Source organism: Balaenoptera musculus, chromosome 2 (genome assembly GCF_009873245.2).
Source record: "Balaenoptera musculus isolate JJ_BM4_2016_0621 chromosome 2, mBalMus1.pri.v3, whole genome shotgun sequence".
Lineage (NCBI taxonomy): Eukaryota > Metazoa > Chordata > Mammalia > Artiodactyla > Balaenopteridae > Balaenoptera > Balaenoptera musculus.
The window spans coordinates 62,913,453-62,940,172 of NC_045786.1; the positions used below are offsets into that span (position 1 = coordinate 62,913,453).

At 41.2% G+C, this 26,720-nt stretch overlaps 1 protein-coding gene across 2 annotated transcripts in view; it reads right to left on the bottom strand.

The window, feature by feature from the left end:
• THSD4 (thrombospondin type 1 domain containing 4) overlaps positions 1 to 26,720 on the bottom strand; it is a 583,087-nt gene that overhangs the window by 76,696 nt on the left and 479,671 nt on the right. For both annotated transcript variants that reach the window (XM_036844549.1, XM_036844548.1), the window contains exon 8: positions 15,820 to 16,024. In XM_036844549.1, coding sequence (XP_036700444.1) covers positions 15,820 to 16,024 — 205 coding nt within the window. The remainder of the gene's footprint in view (positions 1 to 15,819; positions 16,025 to 26,720) is intronic.

Here is a 26,720-nt window from a genome sequence, read left to right on the forward strand (position 1 = left end):
CCTCCTCTAGCCCCACATCTTCAGTGGCTGACCACTGCTCAAACATTAATCCAAAGGATGGAGTCTGGGATGAAAGGTCTTCCACGGTCTGGCCTTATCCTACGGTTGCAGCCTCAAATTCAACGTCACCCTCACTTTCTTAGAAGACACTGCGTCCAGACATATCTCACATTATCTCCTTCTCTGAACCTTTGCTCATGCTGCTCCTTTGGACTGAAATGTTCTTTTCCCTATTTCTTCTGATAAAGCCCTACCCATCCTCTAAAACAGGGGTTGGCAAACTACAGCATGGAGGCCTACTTTGGCAACTGCCTTTTTTGTAAATCAAGTTTTATTGGAACAGAGCCATGCCTACTCAAACCCCTATTGTCTATGGTTGTTCTCTCGCTATGATGGCAGAGTAGTTGCAACTGAGACCAAATGTCTTGCAAAGCAGAAAATATTTACTGAATGGCCCTTTCCCAAAACAGGTTGCCAACCCTTGTACTAAAAGCCCAGTTTAAACAGCATCTCCCCATGTTCCTCCTCAGATTATTCTGTTAGAAGTAACGTCTCCATCCTTTGCACTCCCGTAGTGCTGGGTCTCTTTTTCAAAGTCTTCAAAGGATTCTCAAACAGATTGTAAATGCCTCGGGGGCAGGGACCACAGCTTCACATCTCTGTATTGCATTGCACAGACGGGGTGTGCTTTATAGATATTCATTAAAATGCTTAATTATTTTGCATGAATATCAAGTCAGATGAAGAGCAATGTTTTACTTAATCAGATTATCGAACTACTACATTAAGGAAGAAACAAATACGGATCAAGGAGACAAGTTTTGCCCCCAAAGCAAAATAAATATTAGTGTGACTATCAAGCACAAAGGAAGCTGGAGGAGTAGGGTTATGTATATTTTCTAAGGACATGAATATCGACTCAATTCAGACAGAAGAAGTAGACTTCTCCCACACTGACATGTATATGATTCTAATTCAAGGAATAGTGTCTGGCTTGGGAAGAAGATAGAGTAGAATTAGGAGATGCCGAAAGTTCTTTCAAGAGCTGTTGAAGCTTGGCTAAAACAGTTGGATGGGAGCTAACAGAGGCAGCCCACAACTAGCAGCAGAAAAGAACTTTATCTTCAAAGCTCACCCCTTCAGGGATTTATTAGCAAGAATCAAACGTTTAAAGGAAGAGCAGAATCTGACTGCAGCTCTGCTTAATGCGAGAAGGGAAAAGCATGCTCAGTTTCTCCTGGAGGGAAGAGGGGGACCATCCTAGAAGGCAGATTTCCCATTTCTGAAGCTTTAACTCTTGAGATAAAGTAGGGGACCTTCTGAAGACAGCACTGACAATGGAGCAGCAAAGTATGGGCAGCCTCAGCTGCTGGTTAAGAAAGTCTGGAAGTTACTGTTTTTCTCGGCTGTTGCTTCTTTCCTTAAGTCAACTATATTTACTAAATGTCGTTTAAACCTTAGAGATCTCTTCTTGAGGCTTAACTTGTATTAATTCCCTAATGTGGAAGCTCAGTGATCTAACACACTGCAAAAAGCCAAACTTTGCTTCAAAGAGGGAAGGCTTAGAGGCACTTCCAAGTGGGTTAGGGAGTGGATGGATTGAGGACAGCTTTTTATCGATGCTGGACTCGCAGATAATGGGTTCTGAGCTATTATTACCCTAATCCAGGTAGGAGACCTGGGAGCGATTAGCAGCCCTGCTGAAGATGCTGTCTGCAGGTGCTGCTGGGAGATAATGTTATTCTCCCTGAAGGGACAGGGCTGTCAAACCACTCCCATAAAAATCTAAGACCCAGCCTGCTTGACAGCTGTTTCCTGCACTTGAGGAAAGCATCCCATTAGGTGCAAAAAAGCAGGTGTGGGTGCTTTGCGTATGTCTGAGACAGATGATATAATTAAAAACAAAGACAAATCTCAGCTTAACTCCTCCCCACAAAACAAAAGGCAAATCCAAGTACAAAGAGGCAAACTCAGTCTTACATTTCCAGGCAACTAGGTGCTAACTAAAAAGTAGAAAATGTGAAAACACAAGGAGCCTAAGGAGGTGGGGCAGAATTGGTTCCAGCGTCTCTGAAAGCTCTTCAAGGCAGAGCGACTGTAAAAGTAAAAAGAAAGCCCATGTAAACAGACGCAAGGACATCAGAGCTTTCCTAAATCAAAGGGAAGAGTGCTGTCAGACACCAGGTGGAAAGTATGTAGTGCAAAATTAAGTCCAGGAGTGCTCAAACAAATAACAGCATCTTTCCACTGTCTCTCTGGCACGGGATCTTTGGCAAAGATTTGGTTTTAGACAGGAATCATAAAAGCCTGCTGCTGAAGAGAAGGCAAGAACTGAATCCAAATAAAAAAACAAATGCTCAAGGATCACCCTCTCTCGTGTGCCAGCATTGATGAGGAACCTCCAGCCGCGAATCAGGGTATCACTCTGAGACGTTTCCTGGGGCTGCCACTACCTGTAACAGGTAACCGAGAAGGGTCACAAAGCCCATCTCAGCAGCCTTTCCTGATGCCTGAAAGCAGGCCATGTCATATCACCTGCTTAAATACCCTTTTAAAAACATGCTTGAAGTGTTGGTGAGGATGTGGAGAACCTGGAACCCTCATGCGTAGCTAGTGGGGATAGAAAATGGTGCAGCCACTGTGGAAAACAGTTGTGCAATTCCTCAGCAAGTTAAACATAGAATTATCACATGACCCAGCAATTCCACTCCTAGGTATATACCCAAAAGAAATGAAAGCAGGGACTAAACAGATACCTATACAGCAGCATTATTCACTATAGACAAAAGGTGGAAACGACCCAAATGTCCATCAACAGATGAGTGGATACAAAAATGTGGTAGATACATAAAAAGGAATTAATTTCTGACACATGCTACAACATGGATGAACCTTGACAACATTATGCTAAGTGAAATAATCCAGACACAAAAGGACAAATACTGTATGATTCCACTTGTATGAGGTACCTGGAATAGGTAAATTCATAAGACATAAAGTAGAATAGAGGTTACCAGGGGTTTGAAATAGGGGAAAATGGAGAATTATTGTTTATTAGGTACAGTTTTGGGGATGATAAAAAAGTTCCGATAGTGGTGGTAGTTGGACAACATCATGAATGTACTTAATGCCACTGAAGAATACACTTAAAACTGTTAAAACCATAAATTTTATGTTTATATATATTTTACCACAATTTTTTAAAAAGGAGAAGAAAAACCACATGGTGTTTCATTACTCCAAAATGCTCCACACTTTTTAAGAGCTGAACGTTCTTTTGGACGCTAGCTTCAGAAGAACGCTGTTGAGGCAGACGGTGAAAGTCTAGTGACTAAGACATAACTCTGGCAAGCTAGTCCAAGGATTTCCAACATGAGGGTAGGCCAAATGATTGTCAGCAAGTTTGAAGTAATAGTGGGGTAGGGATGGAACAGTGTGGAGGGGACAAAAGGCTGTGAGGAATTAGAACATATTTTCCTTCTCATGGCGGTAGGGAGGGGGCAGAGAAGGCACAGGTCCTCCTCCACGCCCCAGCTACGTTTTTCCTGCCAATGGCCATGGGCGTATACGTAGGTCATGAACAAGGACTGAGCCTGGATCTGAGACCTGACTCCACCACTCACGAATTGTTCCCCTCAGCAGGTCCCTCAACCAGGCTGAGCTCAGTATCCTCAGCTCTAAATGCAGATGCTGATAGGACCCTACCAGCCCACCACCACTGTGAGAGTGCTGCATTACACAAAGCAGGCAGACCCAGGATTCCTACAGTCTATGAGTAACACATGACCCCAGTACCATAAGTGAGGCCTTGTGATCAAGGTGGGCTAAGGATGCCTGAGCACAGACCCCCAAAATGGTTTCAGGAGAACCAAGGCCTTCCTTGATTTCTGTATCCCCACTACTCATCCCAGTTGCTGGCACCTGGAGGGTACTCGAGGGAAGGAATGTCTAAGTCTGGACTGTTTGTCTTCAAGGAGTACACAGGGAGAACACAGACAAATTACAATAGATAAATTACAATAAAATAAAATATGGTGAGTGCCAAACTGGAGATATGATCAAAATCCTATGGGAGTCCAAAGGAAAAATCTCTCTTTGCTTTTCCTTTTATCTATCTGTCTTTTATTCTTCTGCCATGTATTAAGAAAGCAAGCAAGGACTACAGATTCCAGACAGGCAGGTGTTGTAAGGTGTAGGAAGGTGTTCTAAGCTGGAACTTCTGTTGACGGGGCTGTAACCCAGGGGCCCACAACCAACAGACTGAGTGAAAGATTGAAGGTAAAATGCAGGAGAGGGCTTGGATTTGGGAACTAAGAATTCAGAGTGAGTTGACAAATGCAAACTTAATGGTAGATAGAACAGTCATTCCAATAGCACCTTAGACATTTATTATTATCATTAAGACACCACTCTGAAATAAGTGACCCATGAAACTTTAGCACCAAAAGAGATCTTAGTGATCGCATTGGCCAGGGTTTCGCATCTCAGCACTAATGACACTTGGGGCTGGATAATTCTTTGCTGCGGGGCTGTCCTGTGCATTGTAGGATGCTTAGCACCAGCCCTGGCCTCTACTCACCAGATGTCAGTAGCAACCCCCAACCTTACCCAAGTTGTAACAATCAAAGATGTCTCCAGATATTGCCACATGTATGGGTATCAGGGTGGGGGGCAAAACAGTCCCCAGTTGAGACCCACTGTATAAGGAAATGGTCTTTTACCCTGAAAGGACACTGGAATTACCTAGGAGCTTAAAAAATCCTGATACCCAAACCGTGCCCCAGATCTATTAAAACTGCAGATGGGAGCAAGGCATGGGCATATTTCAAATAGACCCCAAATATTATACCTCCTGTGATTCCATTGTGCAGCCAGGGTGAGAACCAGTAACCCAGGGAGATTAAGGAACTAACAGTTACTGAGTGCCTCTAAGATGCTGGGTATTTTACATACATCTCATTTAAAGTCACAGGCTCTATGAAATTAGAACTGTTTCTCTCTTTTACCTATGAGGAAACGGAATCTCAGAAACATTAACAAACTTGTCCAAAAGCATCCCAGTCAGAAATGGTAGCTTTGCAAAGGGCAATTTCAATGGGCAATGCTGGACTGAATGGAAGACAAATCAAGAAGTGGAGATGACATAGGAACAAGAGCAGAGAAATGTCACTCGAAGCAATGGATGCAGTCTGAGGTGGAGGTGGAAGGAGTAAATACGTGATTATAAGTTTATACCGCAAAGAAGCCATTTTCTTTTCTTTTTATTGGAGTATAGTTGATTTACAATGTCGTGTTAGTTTCAGGTGTACAGCACAGTGATTCAGGTATATATCTATTCCTTTTCAGATTCTCTTCCCTTATAGGTTATCACAGAATATTGAGTAGAGTTCCCTGTGCTAAACAGTAAGTCCTTGTTGTTTATCTATTTTAGATACAGTAGTGTGTATCTGTTAATCCCAAACTCCTACTTTATCCCTCCCTCCACCTTTCCCCTTTGGTAACCATAAGTTTGTTTTCTATGTCTGTGGGTTTAAAAGAAACCATTTTCTGATTAGAACGAGGTCATCACAGGGGAGATGCTGAACACACGTGTTCACTTGTGTTTCTTTCTTTGTTCTGCTGGGAAGAAGGAGTTACTCCTAGAGAGACAGTTGGTGGGTGGTGGGGCAGAAGGACACATAACTATTAAGCTATTAAGAGCAATTAAGTTACATCAGGTAGGCTTTTGATGTCTAAGAAGAAAGGTACACATTTTTACACTTGAGCCAGCATAATCCTAGAGGCTTCTGGCAATGGGTGGAAGAGAAGGCTGTTTTCTATTTAGCCATTACAAGGAAAAGTCGAGTTTTGTTAAGCAGTCATTGATAAATATTGGAACCTTGAGATGAGAAAGGGAAACTATGAATTAAGCCCTTGCCATGCTAGAAGCTTTATGTTTATTATCCTATTGAATCCTTGCATACCTCTAGGAGGTAGTGGTTTTGTATCTACTCTGTGTCGCCACTTGCCCATACACACTCAGAGGAAACCTCTCTGATAGCAGACTGACAGCATACTGAGGTTTGTTCCACTTTAAGGAAAGGTAAGTGTCTTAGTCTGTTTGGGTCACTAGAGAAATATATCACAGACTGGGTGGCTTGTAAACAATAGAAATTTATTTCCCACAGTTTTGGGGGCTGGGAAGTAAAGATAAAGGTGCTGGTAGGTTCAGTGACTGATGACAGCCTACTTCCTAGACGACTCTTTTCCCTGTAACCTCACATGGCAGAAAGGGGTCAGGGATCTCTCTGGGGCCTCTTTTACAAGGGAACGAATTCCATTCATGAAGGTTCTGCCCTCATGACCTAATCATCTCCCAAAGGCCTCACCTCCCAATACCACCACCTTGGAGGTTTCAACAAATGAATCTGGGAAGGATGTGAGCATTCAGTCCACTGCAGTAACTGAAGGAAACCACTTAATATACCTATAATAAGCAAATATTCATTAACTTTATAAATGTAAGTTGGCAACTAAGGATAATCAGTCACTGGAGCAAAAACAAAAACAAGGGCAAATTACAATAAAAATTCTTAAAAGTTAGTTATGTAAAGAAAATTCCTTACTTTGATAAGAGGTATCTATCAGAATCTTCAGCAAACATCTATTAGAAGCATTCCCATCGTCAGAAACATGAGAAAGAAGTCCACTATCAGTATGCTTATTCCAAAAATTTTTAGAGGTCTGAGTCTCTAAGTGCAACAACATATGAAAGAAATAAGAGGTAGAATACTTCAAGGGAAGATAACATTAATATTATCTACAGATATCACGATTTTCCACCTAGAAAATCCATGTTAAATAACTGAAAAACAATTCTATTAGAACTGAAAGAGTCTAGCAAGGTGTACAGGTACAAAATAAATAAACTATTTAATATGCATAGCACGAGTAATTGGAAATATAAATGGAATAAAGATCTATCCCACATTAGGAAAAACTAGAGAATAAACCTAATAAAACATATGCAAAGTCTAGGTAAAGACATTTTATTAAAGAACATAAACAAGGAGATACTCTATGCTCTGGATCAAAAAAGTCAAATATTGTGAAGACAATTTTTTCTTCTTCAAATTAGTCCGTAAGTTTATTGCACTTTCAATTAAAATCTCAACAGAAGTTTTATAGATTTTGACAAAATTGATTTGTAAAGTGTAATGAGAACAAATGTACAAGAAGACCCAAGAAAATTAGGAAAAAAGCGTTTGGGAGGAGTCAGAGAGTTGACCTACAAAAACTTAAAACATATGAAATTACAGTAATGAAAAAAAATGGTACTAAAGGAGGAAGAGACAGATAGATCAATAGACCTGAATTGAGAATTCACAGGTATATCTACAGATATTTAAATTTAATGTATGGTAGAGGTGTCATTTCAAATTGGTGAGGGAAATTTAATAAGCAGTATTGGGACAATACTGTCTATCTATTAGGAAAAAGACAGATCCCTACCTCACACTGCACACAAAAATTAATTCCAGATGGATTAAATGTTTAAATATAAAAAGAGATTATAAAAGTAATAGGAGAAAATATTAGAGAATAATTTTATGATGTTGGAGGTGGGCAGGTCCTCCTATGTAAGACAAAATCCACTAGCCATAAAAAGATGATTGATAGATTTGACTAAAAAAAGACTAAAAGTTTCTCCACAGAGCAATAGATATCATAAGCAGAGTTGAAACACAAGATAAAGACGAATAAACATACATGAAGAGAATGGTTATTATTCATAACATATATGAGTTATTAAAATCAGCAAGAAAACTACAAACACAATTCATAGCAAATTCATAGAAGGAGTACAAATAACAAAAATGAGTGGTCAGGGAAATGTAAATTAAAAAGATATACTAAAAATTAAGTAAATTCATAATATTTAGTGTTGGTAAAGGTGTGGAGAAATGGTTCTTTCATGAACTTTTGGTGGGGGTATAAATCGGTACAACTAAATGTGGAGAGGAATTTTGCTTTATCTTTCAGAATTTTAAGTGTTCATTCCATTTGACCTATAAATTCTATTTCTAAGAGTCTATCCTATAGAAATATTTATGTAAGTATGAAAGGATACACATATTAGGATACTCATGGAAGCACTACTTGTTAAAGAACCATTCTTCAAGTTTTCTTCTCCAAGAATTTGCTCTGTTTCTTCTAGAAACATCTTTCTCAGTTATTTATCTTGAGTTTTCTCTTTCAGCCTTTAAAAAAATGTCTAGTGATCCTTGGTTGTCCATTCATGTTATTTTCAATCATCCATTGATATTTAAGACAAAAGCAGTGGGAAGGCTGCCTGAGAACTCTGTACACATTGGCTGAGCTTATTAACAGGCCAAGTTCTAGGAGATGGGGTACCAGTCACTCAGCGGCTCCTTCTTCCAATTCCAGAATGAATACTGAGGTCTTGGAGCACCAATCCTCTCACCCACGCCCTTTTGGATGAGGAAGTCAGTGCCAGCATTCTGAATGTGTGTGTGTGGGGGCTGCCTGCTCACATACAAGTTTTTTCACTGTTTCCCTGTTTTTCAGCTCCATTCTCCCCTCCCACCTTCCATTTTACCTGCTGTCCCCCAGACTCACAGGCTCATGGGGCTCTGCATGCAGGTCAGCCCCCCTATATCACAGTCCCCTCTGCTACCTAGGCTGTGATTTCCTTTGCTCTATTAGTGAACTTTCTTCCACCTACTCTTGAGGATTTGTTCCAGAAATTTGTTAAAATCATGTAATAGATCCCCCCCCCCCGTTTTTTTGGTGGTTGTAGGTTATACCTTCTCTTATTCCTTTAGTGTCATTTTGAGGAAACCTTGGGAGGAAGGGAAGAAAAACTCATGTATGCAGTCTGCCATCTTGAACCACAAATCGAAAGTATTATTTGCAATATTAGAAAACTGGAGCCAGTCTAAACATTCCTCAGTAGGAAAACGCTTAAATAAATTAGGTTACATCTGTTGTATGGAATATTCTTTACTCAAAAGTAATGAATTAGCTTATTATATGCATTGCTATGAAAAGTTATCATGATATAACATTAAAATAAAGGAGCACGTTGCAGAAAGTGTATATAGTAACATGAATTTTAGAAAATATATATTTATTTGTATTTCCACAAAGGACTGGAGAGTATACACTGAACTGTTAAGAGTGGTCCTTTATCTCCATCTTTACACTTGAAACCGGTGGATCAAGTGTGAGATTGGCATGGAAAAAGAATTTCATCTTTTTGCTCTATATCATCTGTATTGTTCAAAATTTTTACAATGCATGTGACTAAATCTTTGGAATTAATCATCATACAAATGTGAGGCATCATATTATTTAAATACTCTAGTCTTTCCTACATAGAAAGCTGCTCAACTAACAAATAAAGGCTTACAAGTTACAGATGATCCATGATACTTGATTTTTAAAATGCTGACCACTACTTTCATTGTTTAAAACTTTTAAGAAAACGTGCTTAAAAGTAAAGGTATTGCCAGTTTATTTAAAAAAATTTATTTATTTTTGGCTGTGTTGAGTCTTTGTTGCTGTGCGTGGGCTTTCCCTAGTTGTGGCGAGCGGGGGCTACTCTTCGTTGCGGTGCACGGGCTTCTCATTGTGGTGGCTTCTTCTGTTGCGGAGCATGGGCTCTAAGCACGCGGGTTTCAGTAGTTGTGGCACGAGGGCTCAGTAGTTGTGGCTCTTGGGCTCTAGAGCGCAGCGTTAGTAATTGCGGTGCACGGGCTCAGTTGCTCCGCAGCACGTGAGATCTTCCTGGACCAGGGCTTGAACCCATGTCCCCTGCATTGGCAGGCAGATTCTTAACCATTGCACCACTAGGGAAGTCTGCCAGTTTATTTTTAAAAGTTTATAAATCTTCAAAAACAAAAAAAAATCCCTTCTAAGTCTAAAGCTCTATGACAGTGTAAACATGTTGGCAGGTAGAACATGTCCTGTAGAGTCAATTTTTGCTTGGTATGCTTTTATGTCTGATTTCTTAACTGTTACATAATGACATTAGTAAATTGAGCTGGCTGAACTATGCCAAACTTTGATATTTCAGCTAAAATAATTTCACAACATCTTATTAAGGAAGAGGCAAGTAATATAAAATGTCAATCATTTTAATAAAATTAGATTTAACTTTTTATTTCCAAAGAGCAGGGTTCAGAATAACTCAAGTGGAAAAGGAGACTACATAGTTTACAATAGATACACTGGTTCTAAAGTATTTTCCATGAAAAAAAAAAAAGATCTAGGAATCTATAATCTACCAGCTAGTCTATATTTTGGAGCACGTGAAAAATTCAAATAAACACTGAAAAGTGGAGCTCATTTCTGCAGAACTTCATTGGTTTCCAACCTAAAATGAGACAGATAAACATTCTATCTCCTGAAATCTGTGCATCATTAAACGTCGTGATTTCTTCAGCTTTGCTCAGAGAAACAGTAAGCATCACGAGGTGCTGAGCTGGCCTGTCTTCCCAGCTACACATGGGCCAGAACCCCTTGTGAGTTACGGCAGGGCCAGGGCCAGAACTCAGGCCTTCAGATTCTGAGTCCAGCAGGTCCAGTTCTTGATGGCCAAACCAAAGAAAGCCATAAACTCAAGAGTCAGGTCGAATGCTCCATCGCTATTTACATTATTAGCCAAGGCTTTTGGTATATATGCCTCTTTATTCTGTGAAGTTTTTGATTTTTTAAAATTGAAATATAGTTGATTTACAATACTATATGTTTCAAATGTTCAACATACTGATTCAATATTTTTATAGATTATACTCCATTTAAAGTTATTATAAAATATTGGCTATATTCCCTGTGCTGTACAATATATCCTTGTTGCTTTTTTATTTTATACATAGTAGTTTGTATCTCTTGATCCCATACCCCTATCTTGCCCCTCCCCCTTCCCTCTCCCCACCAGTAACCACTAGTTTGTTCTCTATATCTGTAAGTCTGTTTCGGTTTTGTTACATTCATTCTTTTTTTTTTTTATTGGAGTATAATTGCTTTACAATGTTGTGTTAGTTTCTGCTGTACAGTGAAGTGAATCAGCTATATGTATACATGAATCCCCTGCCTCTTGGACCTCCCTCCTCCACCATCCCACCCATCTAGGTCATCACAGAGCACTGAGCTGACTCCCTGTGCTATACAGCAGATTCCCACTAGCTATCTATTTTACACATGGTAGTGTATTTATGTCAAACCTAATCTCCCATTTCACCCCACCCTCCCCATCCCCCCTGTGCCCACACGTCCATTCTCTACGTCTGCGTTTCTATTCCTGCCCTGCAAATAGGTTCATCTGAACCATTTTTCTAGATTCCACATATATTTGTTTCATTTTTTAGGTTCCACATATAAGTGATAACATACAGTCTTTGTCTTTCTCTGTCTGACTTATTTCACTAAGCATAATACCCTCCCGTTCCATGTTGTTGCAAATTGCAAGATTTTATGCTTATTTTTATGGCTGAATAATATCCCATTTTTTGTACCACATGTTCTTTATCCATTCATCTGTTGATGGACACTTAGGTTGCTTCCATATCTTGGCTACTGTAAGTAATGCTGTTGTGAACATTAGTGTGCATATAACTTTTAGTATTAGTGTTTTCCTTTTCTTCCAATATATACCCAGGAGTGGGATTGCTGGATCATGTGGTAGCTCTATTTTTAGTTTTTTGAGGACCCTCTGTACTGTTTTCCACAGTGGCTGCATCAATTTACATTCCCACCAACAGTGTAGGAGGGTTCCCTTTTCTTCACATCCTTGCAAAAATTTGTTATTTGTGGTCTTTTTGATGATAACCATTTTGACAGGTGTGAGGTGATAACTCATTGTGGTTTTGATTTGCATTTCTCTGATGATTAGTAATGTTGAGTATCTTTTCATGTGTCTTTTGGCCATCTCTATGTCTTCTCCATGACATTTTTCACAGAACTAGAACAAATACTCCTAAAATTTATGTAGAACCACAAAAGACCAAGAATAGCCAAACCAATCTTGAGAAAAAAAAAAAAAGCTGGAGGCATCACACTCTTTGACTTCAGATTATACTACAAAACTACAGTCATCAAAACAGTATGGTACTGGCACAAGAACAGACACACAGATCAATGGAACAGAAAAGAGAGCAGAGAAATAAACCCATACACTTATGGTCAATTAATCTATGACAAAGGAGACGAGAATATACAATGGGAAAAAGATAGTCTCTTCAATAAGTGGTGCTGGAAAAACTGGACAGCTATGTAAAAGAATGAAACTAGAACATTTTCTCACACCATATACAAAAGTAAAGTCAAAATGGATTAAAGACCTAAATGTAGGACCAGAAACCATAAAACTCCTAGAAGAAAACATAGGCAGAACACTCTTTGACACAAATTGTAGCAATATTTTTTTTGAATCTGTCTCCTAAGGCAAAGGAAACAAAAGCAAAAATAAACAAATGGGACCTAATTAAACGTAAAAGCTTTTGCACAGCAAAGGAAACCATCAACAAAACAAAAAGACAACCTATTGAATGGGAGAAAATATTTGCAAATGATATGACCAATAAGGGGTTAATATCCAAAATATATAAATAGATCATACAACTCAATATCAGAAAAACCAAACAACCCAATTAAAAATGTGCAAAAGGCCTGAACAGATATTTTTCCAAAGTTTTTGATTTTTAAATTTCAATTTTCACATACTAACTCAATAATTGCATCTTTAGTAAATAACTCCAGATCTTTTTTGAAGCAAGCAAAGTAAAGAATGTCCATTTTTAAAAGTCAGAAGACCATGCATGTAAAAACACTTGGAGACTAAAGTACTACACATGTAGCATGACTACTATTATTAACTAAGCGAATAGCCTAGAATAAGTCATTTAAATATTGTGGGTTTTAAAAAAACCTTTAAAAATGAGGTGATTAAACCACCTTCTCCAGCACTAATAATACAAGTCCTTCTGTTTTCATAGAAATCTACTTTCTATCTCTATCAAGTTTGGAGAGTCAGTCATTTAAAAAATTCCAAGTATTTCACAAGGCAAATTTGATTTTTATTATAAATAACCCACAGGCCATTCAGGAAAACAATAGGGCAACTGAAAAAACTTGTTAAAGGTGTGCATTTTTTAAAAGCAATGATACACATTTGAACTATTCATTTCCTCTACATTGTGTATTCTGCAGAACAAATGTACGCAGACAGCCAAATCAGTTTTGTGCATCAAGTCAAATTTTTGTACAAAATACAGTTTACATAGCCAGAAATCACAAGGTAAGAAAACCAAAACTTTTATCATGACCTGGAAGATTGTGGAGAACCCTACTACATACCTCTTTGAAAAATGTTTCAAGAAAAAAAAAAAAAGAAAGAAAAATGTTTCAATGTTTGAAAATGTATAATGTGAAATACAGTCATTGGAAAGTTCAAAAATACCTTGATAGACCTGTGCTCTAATAGCTTACACATAATCTCAAACAATTGCATGCAGTTTAACTTTTAACATGTATAGACTTCCCAGAACAGGAAATTTCATAGGATTAAGTGGAATAGGGGAAGAGAACACCTGTGATGAGAAAAAGACCATCCCATCCACTGTGCACTTTAAAAGAATGAATTTTATGGTAGGCGAATTAAATCTCAATAATAGAAGGAAAGAAGAAGAAGAAAAAAAAGAGCCTTCTGGGTGATGCTACATCCCAAGTGATGCTTAAGTGCCCTAAACAGGAGCCCCTGTTCATCACCTCTGGAAACTCCTTCCACTCTCGCCTGTTCTTCTATCTCTACTCTCCCCACTCTGGCCACATGGCGTCACATCATACTGCCATGGACTCTGGATTTCTCATGCACCCCACTGGTCACTGGGCATAAGAAGTTGAACATGATTTTCTGAATCACCCTTCCATTGATTCTGGGTACTTCCATCCTCCTCTGCCTCCTCTTCATCTTTTTTAGGGAATTTCAGGGAATTAGGGAATTTGTATTCCATGAAGCTTTGACATACTGACAAGCTCTCTGAGACAAAAGAAAGAGATTGAACATTTGTCAACTGCTAATAAGTGCCAGGGGCTCGGTGGGGTCCTGAATATCTGTTATCCTATGGATTCTCATGAATACTTATAAGGTCCAGATTCTTATTCCCATACTCTAGATGAAAACACTGAGGCTCTGAGAGCAGTTTCCACTCAGACATCTGGTGGGTAATCACCCAGGTTATCTATTTTACCTTCAGAAGGCACAGCTTAAAAGCCACTTACTGAATAGAACTAATTCGAGCCAGGGAAATTACTAAAAACTATGCAAAGCTCACAAAAAGTGGCATTGCTTGCTGGTGCATTTGAACATAATCACACTTAAAGTAATCCCTCAAAGAACATTTTCCATTCTAGGAACAGAATGTTTATGAAGATTTGCTCTTTTAATAGTACAAAAGAAAGGAAGCAAAAAGACCACTTTTTTTTCTGCAAATAAAAATAACACACAAACAAGTCAGGGGGAAACTAGCCTTATTGCCACTTTGGTGGCTCCTGGGTTTGCCAGAGCAAATGTAATAGCTTTCCACTTTAATTGGGTTTGTTTCAGAGTCCCATCTGCCATCCCTTCCTCCTCCCACCAATAAAACCAAGTGAAGCTAATTTTGGATGCATTTGCCCAGACAAAGATGGAAGAGCTGCAGAATCTAGAGTTCTTGAGTTATCTTCTGGGGTGATCCTGGTACTCGAATTTATAAAATTAATGATCTCTCAGTTGCTGCAGCCATTGACTGCTGCATGGCCAATGGTGTGCCAGAACTGCTCATGGGTGTTACCTCTCAGTAGACTACCACGCTTGGAGATAGACTGCCTGGGTTTGAATTCCAGCTCCACCTCTTCCTCGCTGTGTGACCTTGTCAAGTTACATAATCGCCCTCTGCCTGTCTCCTTATGTATGAAATGGGGAGGGGAATAGCTCCCATCTCCTAGGGTTGTTGAGAGGGTTCAATGATTTAATACCTGTAAAGCACCAAGAATAGTGCCTGGCACATAGTCTGTGCTATTTAAATTTCTGTTAAATAAATAATCAAAAAAATAAAAATGTATATTGCTGTTCATTAAATGTTTTTAAGAAATTGCTTTCCTTATACTATTTTGTTGACTGATTTGTCCATGTTTACATGAATTAGAATTGCTAAAAATTAACTTGCAGGACCTGATTTGCTTTGCATAAAATCAGCCAGAAACAGAGAAGGAAGAATCAACAAAGATCTCCTTTTGTGGGAAAATGGGTTAAAAATGGTCTCCCAATATTGATGATATTGCCCAAAATGATCGCTGAGGGGTTCTGTAGCTGTTCCAAAGACACACACATACTGTTGCCCCAGGCTGATGAAGCAGAAAGAAGAGAATAATGGCTTTTGCTTTAGACCCCCGCAGAGTGAGAGTCCGGACAGGATCATCAACTGCCCCTGTCCTCCTGAAATTCCAACAGAAGAAGACTGGCAGATCTCTTGGCATTTCAAAGAGCCTCCCCCATTTCAGAGAAACAATTTAGGCCATTCCTGATTTCATAGCCTTGTATCTCGTAGAAGGAACAAAGGCTGGTTTAAATACGTAGATATTAAACATCTCCTTGCAAGAAGGACTTTTTTACTTTCTCCATATCATTTCAAGGGGAGGCCGGGTACTGCTTTGGCATTCCCCAGTGGCACCTTCTACAGGTCCAAGGACCTCTGGACACTGCCGTGTCACAATCCTGGAAGGAATAAATCATCTTGTAGGGACAGCTGGTTTCCTCTGGAAAAAGATCAAGCTTACCCAAATAGTTGTTGCTCTTGTACATCTCGGTGATGTTGATTTTTGTGGCTCCTTGAGGAATCTCAACAACTCGGTGGTAGCCCAGGCTGGTGAGGGCATGCTTAAACACACCCGACACAACCTGACAGCCCGTGTTATCGCCTCCGCACACCCCGCATTTGTCCACGACTTTGTCGGAGCCTAGGTAGTCATCACAGCCAATGCTCTGCAAAGAGGTGGAAAACAAGAGACTCTTGTAGCATATGTCAAGAGCATCCCAGGGAAGAAGGGGAGAGGGGACGAATGAAGATCCATTGGTGGGTCTCGACCTGAACTTCCTCCTGTCCCCATCCAGATCCTGTAGATAAGCAAGTTCATTCTTCCCTTCGCTCAACAGATTTCCACTGAGCACCTACTCTGGGCAAGGAACTTCTTTCCTAGGTTATGTGTGAAATGTATGTTCTAGGGGCGAGGTGGGGGGCCACATCAGTAAACAAGTAAGTAAAACAAGCACACTTGGTAATCAGGAGAAAAATAACACAGAGAAAATACATAAGGAGGGTGTGGGGACTGGACATTTATTAAACAGGTTGGACAGTGAAGTTGTCCTGAAAATCCAACCCCCTGCTGGAAGTTTTTTGGGACCTAAAATCGGGGTTTGTCCTCAAGTCTTCTGTCCTAAACGACAGACGATACAAACACTTAGCCAAGTACCCCCAACAGTAAGTGTTCTCAGGCCCTGTTTCTTAGGAAATTAAATCAAATTGGTTGAGATCTGGGTCCCCACTGGTCACTGTGACTCTGAAAAGCTGAGCAGTTGGGACTTTTGCTTGGCTCCTCTAAAGCATTTTTCCCAGGGCAGAAGGATACAGGGAAGCAAGGACCAGAAACATCAGGAAACTGGATAATACGTATCTAAATAATGGGATGCATCAGAGTTTAAATGAACTCTGACCTTCCTGCGTTTCCTCCCCAATGAATCTTCTCATTATTCATCCCAAGATCTTTTTGCTTTATCTTCCCCCTCCCTATTCATGTGTTTCTTAGGCAATTAAACCTTAGGACCGAATGGAATGGTCTTCACAGAATCCTTTTCCACGTCTGCAGCTGAGTCCACAGGACTCACATTCGTGTATCCTGAATTTAAAGTTGGGACATGTGGTCTGAACAGAGAAGATTCTGTCACACTTCTGTTGGCAGATAGAAGTGAGCTGATTATAGTTTGGACAATGAAATATCGGGATGACAGGACTATTTCACTGGGTTACGGGGATAGGAAATGATACTTGAAATCAGAATGGTATTCTACAACATGAGACACATGTCTGCTGAATCAGAGGTTTGTGTTGGTTCTGGAATTCTAAGAGCAATCGTCAGACCCCACCTGAGGGGCAAAGTGCTCAGCAAACCATTCGAAGTCCACTTTTGATTTTGTTAAACAATCCTGGGTCTGTTCACGTGGGTCCTATGGGCCAAATCCTACAGGCAGAGTCAAATCAAAAGGTGTTCATTCTTTCCCCTCCGACTTCATGTTTGACTGGCATCTTTCTGCAGGCACTGTACATCTGCATTATTATTTCCATATTCCTGAGTGCACATTAGTCCATCAACAATAACTGGTCTCTCTTCACAAATAGCTTCTCTGTAAAACATTATTTCTGACAATAACAGAACATCGTCTCAATATGTTCCTCCACATCCAATTAGCCTTTCAAAGTGCCATGTTTGCTATGAATTTCTCCTCCCTCAAATATTTCTTGCCCTTGCCCTGTGCACGTTTTAGCAGAAAAATAAGAAAAACGCTTTCCGTGCATGGTTTCTAGCCCGCACCCCTGCTCTGGGTTCTCCTTTGTTTTGAAACAAACAAACAAAAAGGCCACCATCAGCAAAAGTTTGGGAAAGTAGATCCCATGTTGCTAAAGAAAGGTTCTAACTGAACAGAGATGCCTCTGATTCCCACTGAAGGGGAAGATGAACAGAAAACCTGGCAGCACTCACACCCTGCCCTGTCTAGCAAAATCTTAACTTCTTCCCTTCCCCGCTGCATGATCCATTCTTGCTACCCCTGGCCTCAACTTATCCCAGATGGAGCTCATTCCCTTGGGGCACTCCAGGTAAAGGCAACAACGTGTACCAAGGCACAGAAGTAGGAAAGAACACTGAGGAAGTAGGAAAGCATGCTCATAGACAGACATGGTTGAAGTGTAGGTTTGCTGCTAAGGATGAAAGGAGGCTGGAGAATTTAGCTGAATTCATTAAGGATCTTGTTTGCCAGGGTGAAGAATCAGAATTTTATTCTATCATATCAACAACCGCTGAAGAAGGAGGGGGCCATCCTCAGATTTGTTTTTCAGGTGATAACTTTAGCTGTAGTGACGAGTGGGTCTTAGAGAGGGGAGAGCAGGCAGTCCAGTGAGTCCTTCTCTTGTCAATGGGGTGTATGGGATATTTCAGGAATGAACAAGAGCCTCCGAAGACAGGGACTGACTCTGCATCAATCCTCAGCCCGCAGCTCAGTTAGAATGGGATGATCACAAGGAAATTACACAGCCGTGGATTGCTTCGGACAACCACACACACAGACAAAACGCCATTTTATCTTGGAAATAGACCCTCTATTAAAATGCTCTGCACATTCCAATGGATCCCACACCAGATTTTCCGCACCACACTGCCACTCAGGATGAATCTAGACATGGGGAGGGAGGGCTGCAGCAGTTTTTCCTGGTAGATGTCCAAGAGCCTGGAGGTTGGCTTCAATGATGCATGTGGTTGCACAAGTGATGCCAAGAACTGAAGGTAACATCCTGCCTCCTCAAAGCCCATCTCTGGATTCTGAGCACCCAGGGTTCACTCCTTAAGAGAGAAGTCAGAACAAGGGGTGTGTGAACCTTCCTTGAGGGGTGACAAAAGGCTAACCGAGCACCCTTCTAGTGTTCTAGTGGCTAGCCAGGGTCTCCGAGAGGCTCAGTTGCTATGGAGTTGCTAAATGAACCACATGCAGTTCGCAAAGCAGGAGGGACAACCCCATAACGCGAACTGGGCAGATGACGTGCTTTCAAGACCTTTATTTTTAGCACTGAGGGCACAGGTAAATTACACATCTGACAACTGTCCCTTCTCTTGCATGGGGCTATTATGAAGATCAGATGATATAATGAGGGAAAATTTGGACTTGGAGTCCAGGCAGGGCATGGCTAAGGAAGTGAGCTTTGGGCTAGAATCTGAAGTAAAAGAAGGATCAATCATGGCAAGATCTAAACATGTGAACACACATTTTATCACTGATGTTGTTGAGTGACTGCACTGGGCGAAATCTGGGAAATCCCAGGCTGACTCTGACACGGGTCTTGACTATAGGAATTTGAATCTAACTGGGGCGATTAGACACACATGCAGAAAATCACACGCTATTAGGCAACGAGGAGTCCCTGCATTCTCTATGTCGTGCTGGGCCAGATCAATTCTCTTTTAGAAAGCTGATAATTAACAATGGGGTGCATAAGTCTGGAGAATGTGGCAAGATCCCAGTCTGAACTAGGGGGATGATGATGGCACGAAGAGGATTTGAAAGATGCTTAGGGAGCAAAATGGACAGGCCTTTGTGAGGCAGAAGGGAACTCAAATCATTGTCTCCTCCTCCTCCCCCTCAGTATCATCAAACCTAACATCTACAGTCTTTGTCATATTCCAGGTCCTCTGAATATGTAGTTTCCTCATTTAATCTTAAAAAGCAATCTGTGCTATTGCTGAAAAACTAGGAAACTAAGACTTAAGAGAGAGGTTAGGTAACTGGCCCAAGGCTATGCTGCTAATAAGAGGTGGGGCTGGATTTGAACCCAAATCCCATGCTTGTAACCATTATGCAAAAACTGCCCCCCTCCAAAGGATCAGAGGTCACACTGAGGGTTCTAGCTTTGTCGAAGGAGTGGATGGTGGCTGTGACCTATAGGTGTGGAGGAGCAAGTTCAAGGCACTGTTACTATAGTGACTGTGAGAGCTTGGTCCAGAAGTGACTCTGGCATTCTCCTCTTCCAACATTATGAAGCACCGAGCACATTTTGTATCTCTCTCACGTTGACTGTTTTACCATTATACACACAGCAAGTGAATAAATATTTTAGCTCATCTTCCCATCACATTACTGTCCCATAACTTTCTTACTGTTCTAACTTTTAACTTTGAGATAGTTTAAGACTCACAAGAAGTTACAAAAACAGTACAGAGCATTTCAGTGACCCATCACCCAGGCTCCTCCAATGACAGTATCTCACATTAGCACAGCATGTGGTCAAAACCATGCATATCATGGACATCAGTATAACATATTAACTCACAGATAAACCTTATTTGGATTTTGCCATTTTTTACCTGCACTTCTTCTTGGTGTATAGGTCTACAAAATTTTATCACATGTACAGATTCATGTGCTTTGTTGCTTTCTTTAAAGCAGCTGGTATTCTCCTCTAAAACATGGAGGTATAAGTTGATAAGTGGAGCTGACGTAATTTAGCAGGAAAAGCAGTTCGGCATGAGGGAAAAAATGTCGCACTGGGAATCAGGAAACCTGGAGCATAGTCCTGGCTCAGTCCCTGACTTATGTGTGATGCTGGGTGGCTTGCTTCTCTCTGGGCTTGGTGCTGAAAACATTTCCACCACCATCCAGATCTTTCAGGGGACAGTGCTCAGAAATGAATCTGACCTGAATTCTGGTTTGCATATCAGAAGTCTGGTCAATTGGTCTCTGATGGGGTTGACTTAATGGTGCTGGTCTGTGCCTCTAAACTCTTTCAGAGGCACCACCAAAGTGCCATCAGTGGGCACTTAAGGTGACACTGCTGGACCTGGGTCTCGTGCTGGCTCTGCCACTTAGGAGTGCTGCATCATTGACCTGTTGATCAGCCATTCTGAGCCTCAGTTGATCTGTGGCTGGGGTGGTACCTCATAGCACTATTGGGAGGATCAGATGAGGTAAACATGGAAGGCATTTAGAAGGATGCTGGGATTGACATGTATACAGTGATGTGTATAAAATTGATGACTGATTAAAAAAAAAAAGAAAGAAAAATAAATAAATAAAATAAAAAGAAGGATGCTGGATATGGTGGCTTCTCAGACAACTCTGGGTTTATCATTGTCTTCATAGACTTGGTTTCATCTGGAATCTATCCATTTTAAAGTAAATCCCATCCTTATATAAGTGTTCAGACTCACTCTTATTTCTATAGCATTTTCTATTACTTCTCAGTTGCAGATATTCTCTTCTTCATTTGGAGAAATTCAGAAACGTGTGAAGGGCTAAGAAAAGGCCAAGTTCTCCATAAAGGTAAGACAGCTTACATGGCTCCTTTGCACCCTTACTGCTCCAAAAGCATTGAGTGAAAAAGGATAGAACAAACATCTGGTCCCTGGCCCCTGATCTATATTTCATCTCTCTCTCTTTTTTTTTTTTTTTGCTCACCATATACTGTCGTTCAAAAGAGATATTTCTTGTTGTTACAAAGGCAATTGGACAACTATGAGATATCCTTATACTCTTCCAGTGATTTTTGCAACATGTTGTAGGAAAATTTTATATGTTGTAAGCCATCACAGGAGAAATTGCTCAAGAATTGCCCCCAATTTTATGCCAAAATTAACCTAAATGAAATTTCCTGTGGGAAATGAGCAAGCTGGATGACATAGTTGGTGGTGAATTTCACAGGGAGGAGGCCTCTGTACAGCATGGCAGGGGAGGCTGGTGCCAGGCGTGCAGATAGTGGAGCTTCTGATTCCCTAATGGGAAGCAGATGCTTCTGTGTGTGCTCAGTAAGCACATCAGATGGGGTAAACTCAACTGGCTGGGTAGATGACACCGACAGGTAAAACAATGTGCCTTAATAACCATGCTTTCCCAACAGTGTGGGAGAACGTTATTATTAAAATGATTAGTCACTAACACCAATTTACTTACATTTACGGTGAGCTAATTCGTGGAAATACGTATGGATGCCAAAACTTTTATTCATGACACCCTGTTGAAAGAAATCTTTTGCCTATGATAAATATCTCCCTCTTATTACGGTCAGGAATGTAGATCAATAACACCTTCCTGGAAAGCTATTTAGCAATATATACTGTTTGACCCAGGAATCCTTCTAGGAATTTACACTAAGGAAATTATAAGAAATGAGGCCAACAATTTCTCTATGAAGGAGCTCATCACAGTATTATTATTATTATTCATTATTAATGAAAAAATGGAAACATCCTAAATGTCCAACATAGGGAAATAGTTAAACAATATACAGAAAACCTCTGGGAAACACTGGAGGGATATTTTTCCAGTTGTTTTTCTAATGAAAATCTTCTAGCACTTGTGCCCGCATGATTGACCCTCAATGTAGTTTGGTAAATGTTTCCTGAGGAGCCTGTACTACGTGCCAATACGGTGTGAGGCAGGGGAGACGTGAAGGTAAAACCAACACGGTTCCTACTTATGGTCTAAATCAGGGGTCAGCAAACTACCGCCCACAGGCCATATCTGGCCCATCATCTGTTTTTATAAATAAAGATTTATTGGAACACAAACATGCCCATTACTTACAGTTTACTTACTGTCCAGAGCTGCTTTTGTGTTATAACAGCAGAGCTGAGTAGTTGCAACAGAGATAGTATGGCCCACAGAGCCTACAATACTTATGATTTAGTGATTTACAGAAAAAAAAAAAAAAGCCAACCCCTGGTTTAAATCAAAAGGCAGACACTAAATGTCCATCATCGGATGAATGGTAAAGAAGATGTGGCACATATATGCAATGGAATATTACTCAGCCATAAAAAGAAACGAAATGGAGTTATTTGTAGTGAGGTGGATGGAGTTAGAGTCTGTCATACAGAGTGAAGTAAGTCAGAAAGAGAAAAACAAATACAGTATGCTAACACATATATATGGAACCTAAGGAAAAAAAAAAAGGTCATGAAGAACCTAGTGGCAAGACGGGAATAAAGACACAGACCTACTAGAGAATGGACTTGAGGATATGGGGAGGGGGAAGGGTAAGCTGGGACAAAGTGAGAGAGTGGCATGGACATATATACACTACCAAACGTAAAATAGATAGCTAGTGGGAAGCAGCCGCATAGCACAGAGAGATCAGCTCGGTGCTTTGTGACCACCTAGAGGGGTGGGATAGGGAGGGTGGGAGGGAGGGAGATGCAAGAGGGAAGAGATATGGGAACATATGTATATGTATAACTGATTCACTTTGTTATAAAGCAGAAACTAACACACCATTGTAAAGCAATTATACTCCAATAAAGATGTTAAAAAAAAAAAAAAAAGGCAGACACGATGCCATCTTTCAATATGGCATGTATATGTTCAGAGGGAGGCATGCAGAGCCCTGCACAGACAAGGCCGAGGCTCAGGTTGAAGGCTCCAGTCTGCCCCTGACTGGCCCTCATCCCGCTGCCCACTTGATTCGTCCCAATGTGTCTCAACTATAAAACGGAAGGCAAAGAGTTACCTTCTACCTCAGTTGTTTTCTTCTTTTCCTTAAGCAGAAGACACATACTTTTCAAACAAAACCTCACGCAGAAACAGAGAGAACTCCAATACGTAAAATGAGAAAAGCAGAACTGTTCTGGTTGAAGAGGGGCTGGCAGGGTTTGGAAGCCCGCGTCTCACCTTCCTGCTGGCTCTTGTTCCTCACGGCCACGGTTTCTCAACTGCGGCTCTAATGCCAATTAGGCCTAGATAGTTCTTGGTTGTGGGGATTGTCTTCTGCATTGTAAGATGGTTAGCAGCACCCCTGGCTTCTGCCCACTGGATGCCAGTAGCAGCCCTCCCCCTCAGTATGACAAACAGAACTGTCTCCAGACATTGCCAAATGTCCCTTTGGGAACAAAACCACCCCCGGTTGAGAAGCACTGCTCTAGTTTATCCCACAGCTCACGGAACACCTAGGAGCACAGATCCCCTGGAAAAAAGCTTTAAAACAATGGCAATTTCCTAGAAGTGCAAAAACAGTCATCTGTAAGTGTCAGAAGCGAATGAGCACAGAATACTTAATTATCCAGTTTTAAAAAACCCTTCCCCACTGCTATCAGGCTAGCCAGTAGCCTTCTAGAGCTCTTGAATCTTGCCTTTTGGCTGAACTTCAATATGAGCAGGGTTATGTACTGGAAAGAGCACAGTGCCTGGCATACAGTAGGTGCATAGTAAGTGTTGAATGAAGTAGCAGCTGGTTGAGGAATCAAGAGATCAAAATTATAGGAACCAACTTGCTTCTTGAACTGGATCATCTCTAAGTCTCTTCTGGTGCTAAATTGTTTCTGGGGAAAAAAAAAATGATACAGCCCTGATGTGAAGAATCCTGCCATGTCTAAAGTCAGAGGAATTTGCTTCATGTAGACAAAATTAAATTGGAAACAGGAATCAACGGGAAACAAACTGACAATGTCATTCATTTGGAGGGAAGAAATGGTCCATGGGATAAAAGGTATTTTGGCTTCCTTAAGGAAGGTAATTGTGAAACTGGCAATCTGGTTTTAATCAAGCTTATGGCTCTCCCTTTTCAGCTGTCTTATTTCATTAGAGAATAGCACCTTACCAAGTGACTCCACTGGAAGGAAATGTTGGTGTTCTCCTAGGATAAAATTGGGTGAGAATCAACTACATGAGTGTTTACAAATCTGATGGAAGTAGTCCTGAGAGGGAAACATTTGATATGCAGTGAGAGAATTACCACCCCTCTTCCCACTAGGGTCGTCTTTCCCTGGAGAGTAGGGGTATCCCAAACTCTAAAATTTCAGTGCTTCGCTTTCATGATCTTCCTCCTTGATGGACTGAAATGGCGGGGGGGGGGTGGTGCATGAATGAATTACAACAATGACAACTGCTCTATTATAAAAGCAAGGTGTCCATATTTTTGTACAGAATAGTAGAAACCTCTGGACTTCCACTTTACAGTAGAACAGTAAGGCTGACTGTTCTCTGTTTGAAGAGAATTCTGTTTAAAGTATTTGGTCAGATTGTATCTTCACTCTGTAGGGCCTCAGGAGGGACGGGTCTGTGAGGAGCTGTGGTCTGGGCAGCCAAGGGGTCAGGATTAGGAAGTTTCTTGCAGAAAGGAGCAGAGAGATACTTGTCTACACTCTACAGGGCAAAGTCCCGGAAGCCAGATTACTAGCAAAAAGGCAATAGCGAGTTGGGCGGATGAACTGTGCTGTAGGATGGAGGCTGCTTGCACACCGGCCCCATTTACACGGCCTCCTGGGTGCAGACAGCCGGGACCCACAGGTCCAATCAAAAGGCCCTTGGAGGACTGTGGGTGAATCCAGGGACCAGCAAAGAGGGAGGCTCATGCTCGCCCTTGTCATTTCCTTGACTCACAGCCTATCTCTAGACCTGCCTGTTTGCATTTTTCTCCACAAGATGGCACCTATAAGCCTTTGTAAAAGGGTACTCACGTTAGCAACTAGTTTAGGGACGTGAAACAGTGGTTAAACATCAAAAGGAATGATAGTCGAGAAACACAGGAAGGGTAGACTCAGAAATTCAGGGTGACTATATTTATTGTGCTCTTATGTGCAAGTTGCTGCCATGTTGTTAAGGTGTGATGTTCATTTCTCAAAATGTTTTTGTGGAGCATTTACAAACGTGGGTGGGATATTCAGGCCTTTTATTTCCAGAATGTTCAAGAAAATGCTTAAACAGCTGTGTGAGTTAAACTTTGGGGGTTACATGGGCTTTTTCGATGTCACTGGGTGATCTCCTTCAGGGATGGTTGAGAAGACAGGCTGGGTGGGTGGGTGGGTGGGTGAGGGGCGGGAGATGAGAAGAAAAGCTGGCTCCCAAAGTACGAGGGCTCGAATCCCAAGACTCTTGAGTTGGGGAAGGGCACACTGAAACGCTGTTGTCGGAAGATGCTTGGCAGACACAGGCAGTGAATTAGAGATGGAAGAGACTAGAGATTGAGAAGCACACAGACAACTACATTAAAATGGGCACAGAGGGATGGTGGCCTGGACCAGAGAGATGGAATTAGAACAGAGGGCAAGGGCACACCAACGTTAGGCTGGAGGGATGACCAATAGAGTGATGAAGGATGGTCTATTGAACGTGAAGTAAGGAAGACTTGGAGGTCCGTAGCTTTGGAATCTGGAAGATTAGTAGTGTTGCCTGTTTCAGGCAGAAGCTTTCCTAGGGAAGCAGGCCTTTGATGGCGTCCTCGTAGAGCGAGGGTCTGAGTGTACATCTTGATAATCACTAATTCATTCGTTAAATTTAGTCATATTAATTCTCTCTCCCTCTTTCACTGGAACTTTCCTCTAGAACACTAAACATTTTTTTTAATTTTAGCTTTTTGGATAGGAATCCTTCCAAGCTATATTTTTCACTCCTCTGTTTTGATTTTCTTTTTTAAAAATCAAGAATAATAAGCACTATTTGACCTTCTCTAGCCCCACTGCTACCCAAAGTGTGGTCCACGGGCCAGAAGCATAGGCATCATCTGAGAGCTCGTTAGAAACCTTGGGACCCACTGCAGGCTTAAGGAATCGGAGTCTACATTTGAGTAGCGTCCTCAGGTGATTCCTGTGCTATCTGAGATTATTTGACTTTCTGGATCACTTTTTGTTTGCTCCGAGTTCTTTCTACTTTTCCCAAGTTGCACAACCAACTCTCCCACCCAGTCAAAACAAAGACAACACAACATCATCAGCCTCTAGGTTAAAAATTAAAAAGAAATAATGGGCTTCCCTGGTGGCGCAGTGGTTGAGAATCTACCTGCCAATGCAGGGGACACGGGTTCGAGCCCTGGTCTGGGAAGATCCCACATGCCGCGGAGCAACTAGGCCCATGAGCCACAACTACTGAGCCTGTGCGTCTGGAGCCTGTGCCCCGCAACAAGAGAGGCCGCGACAGTGAGAGGCCTGCG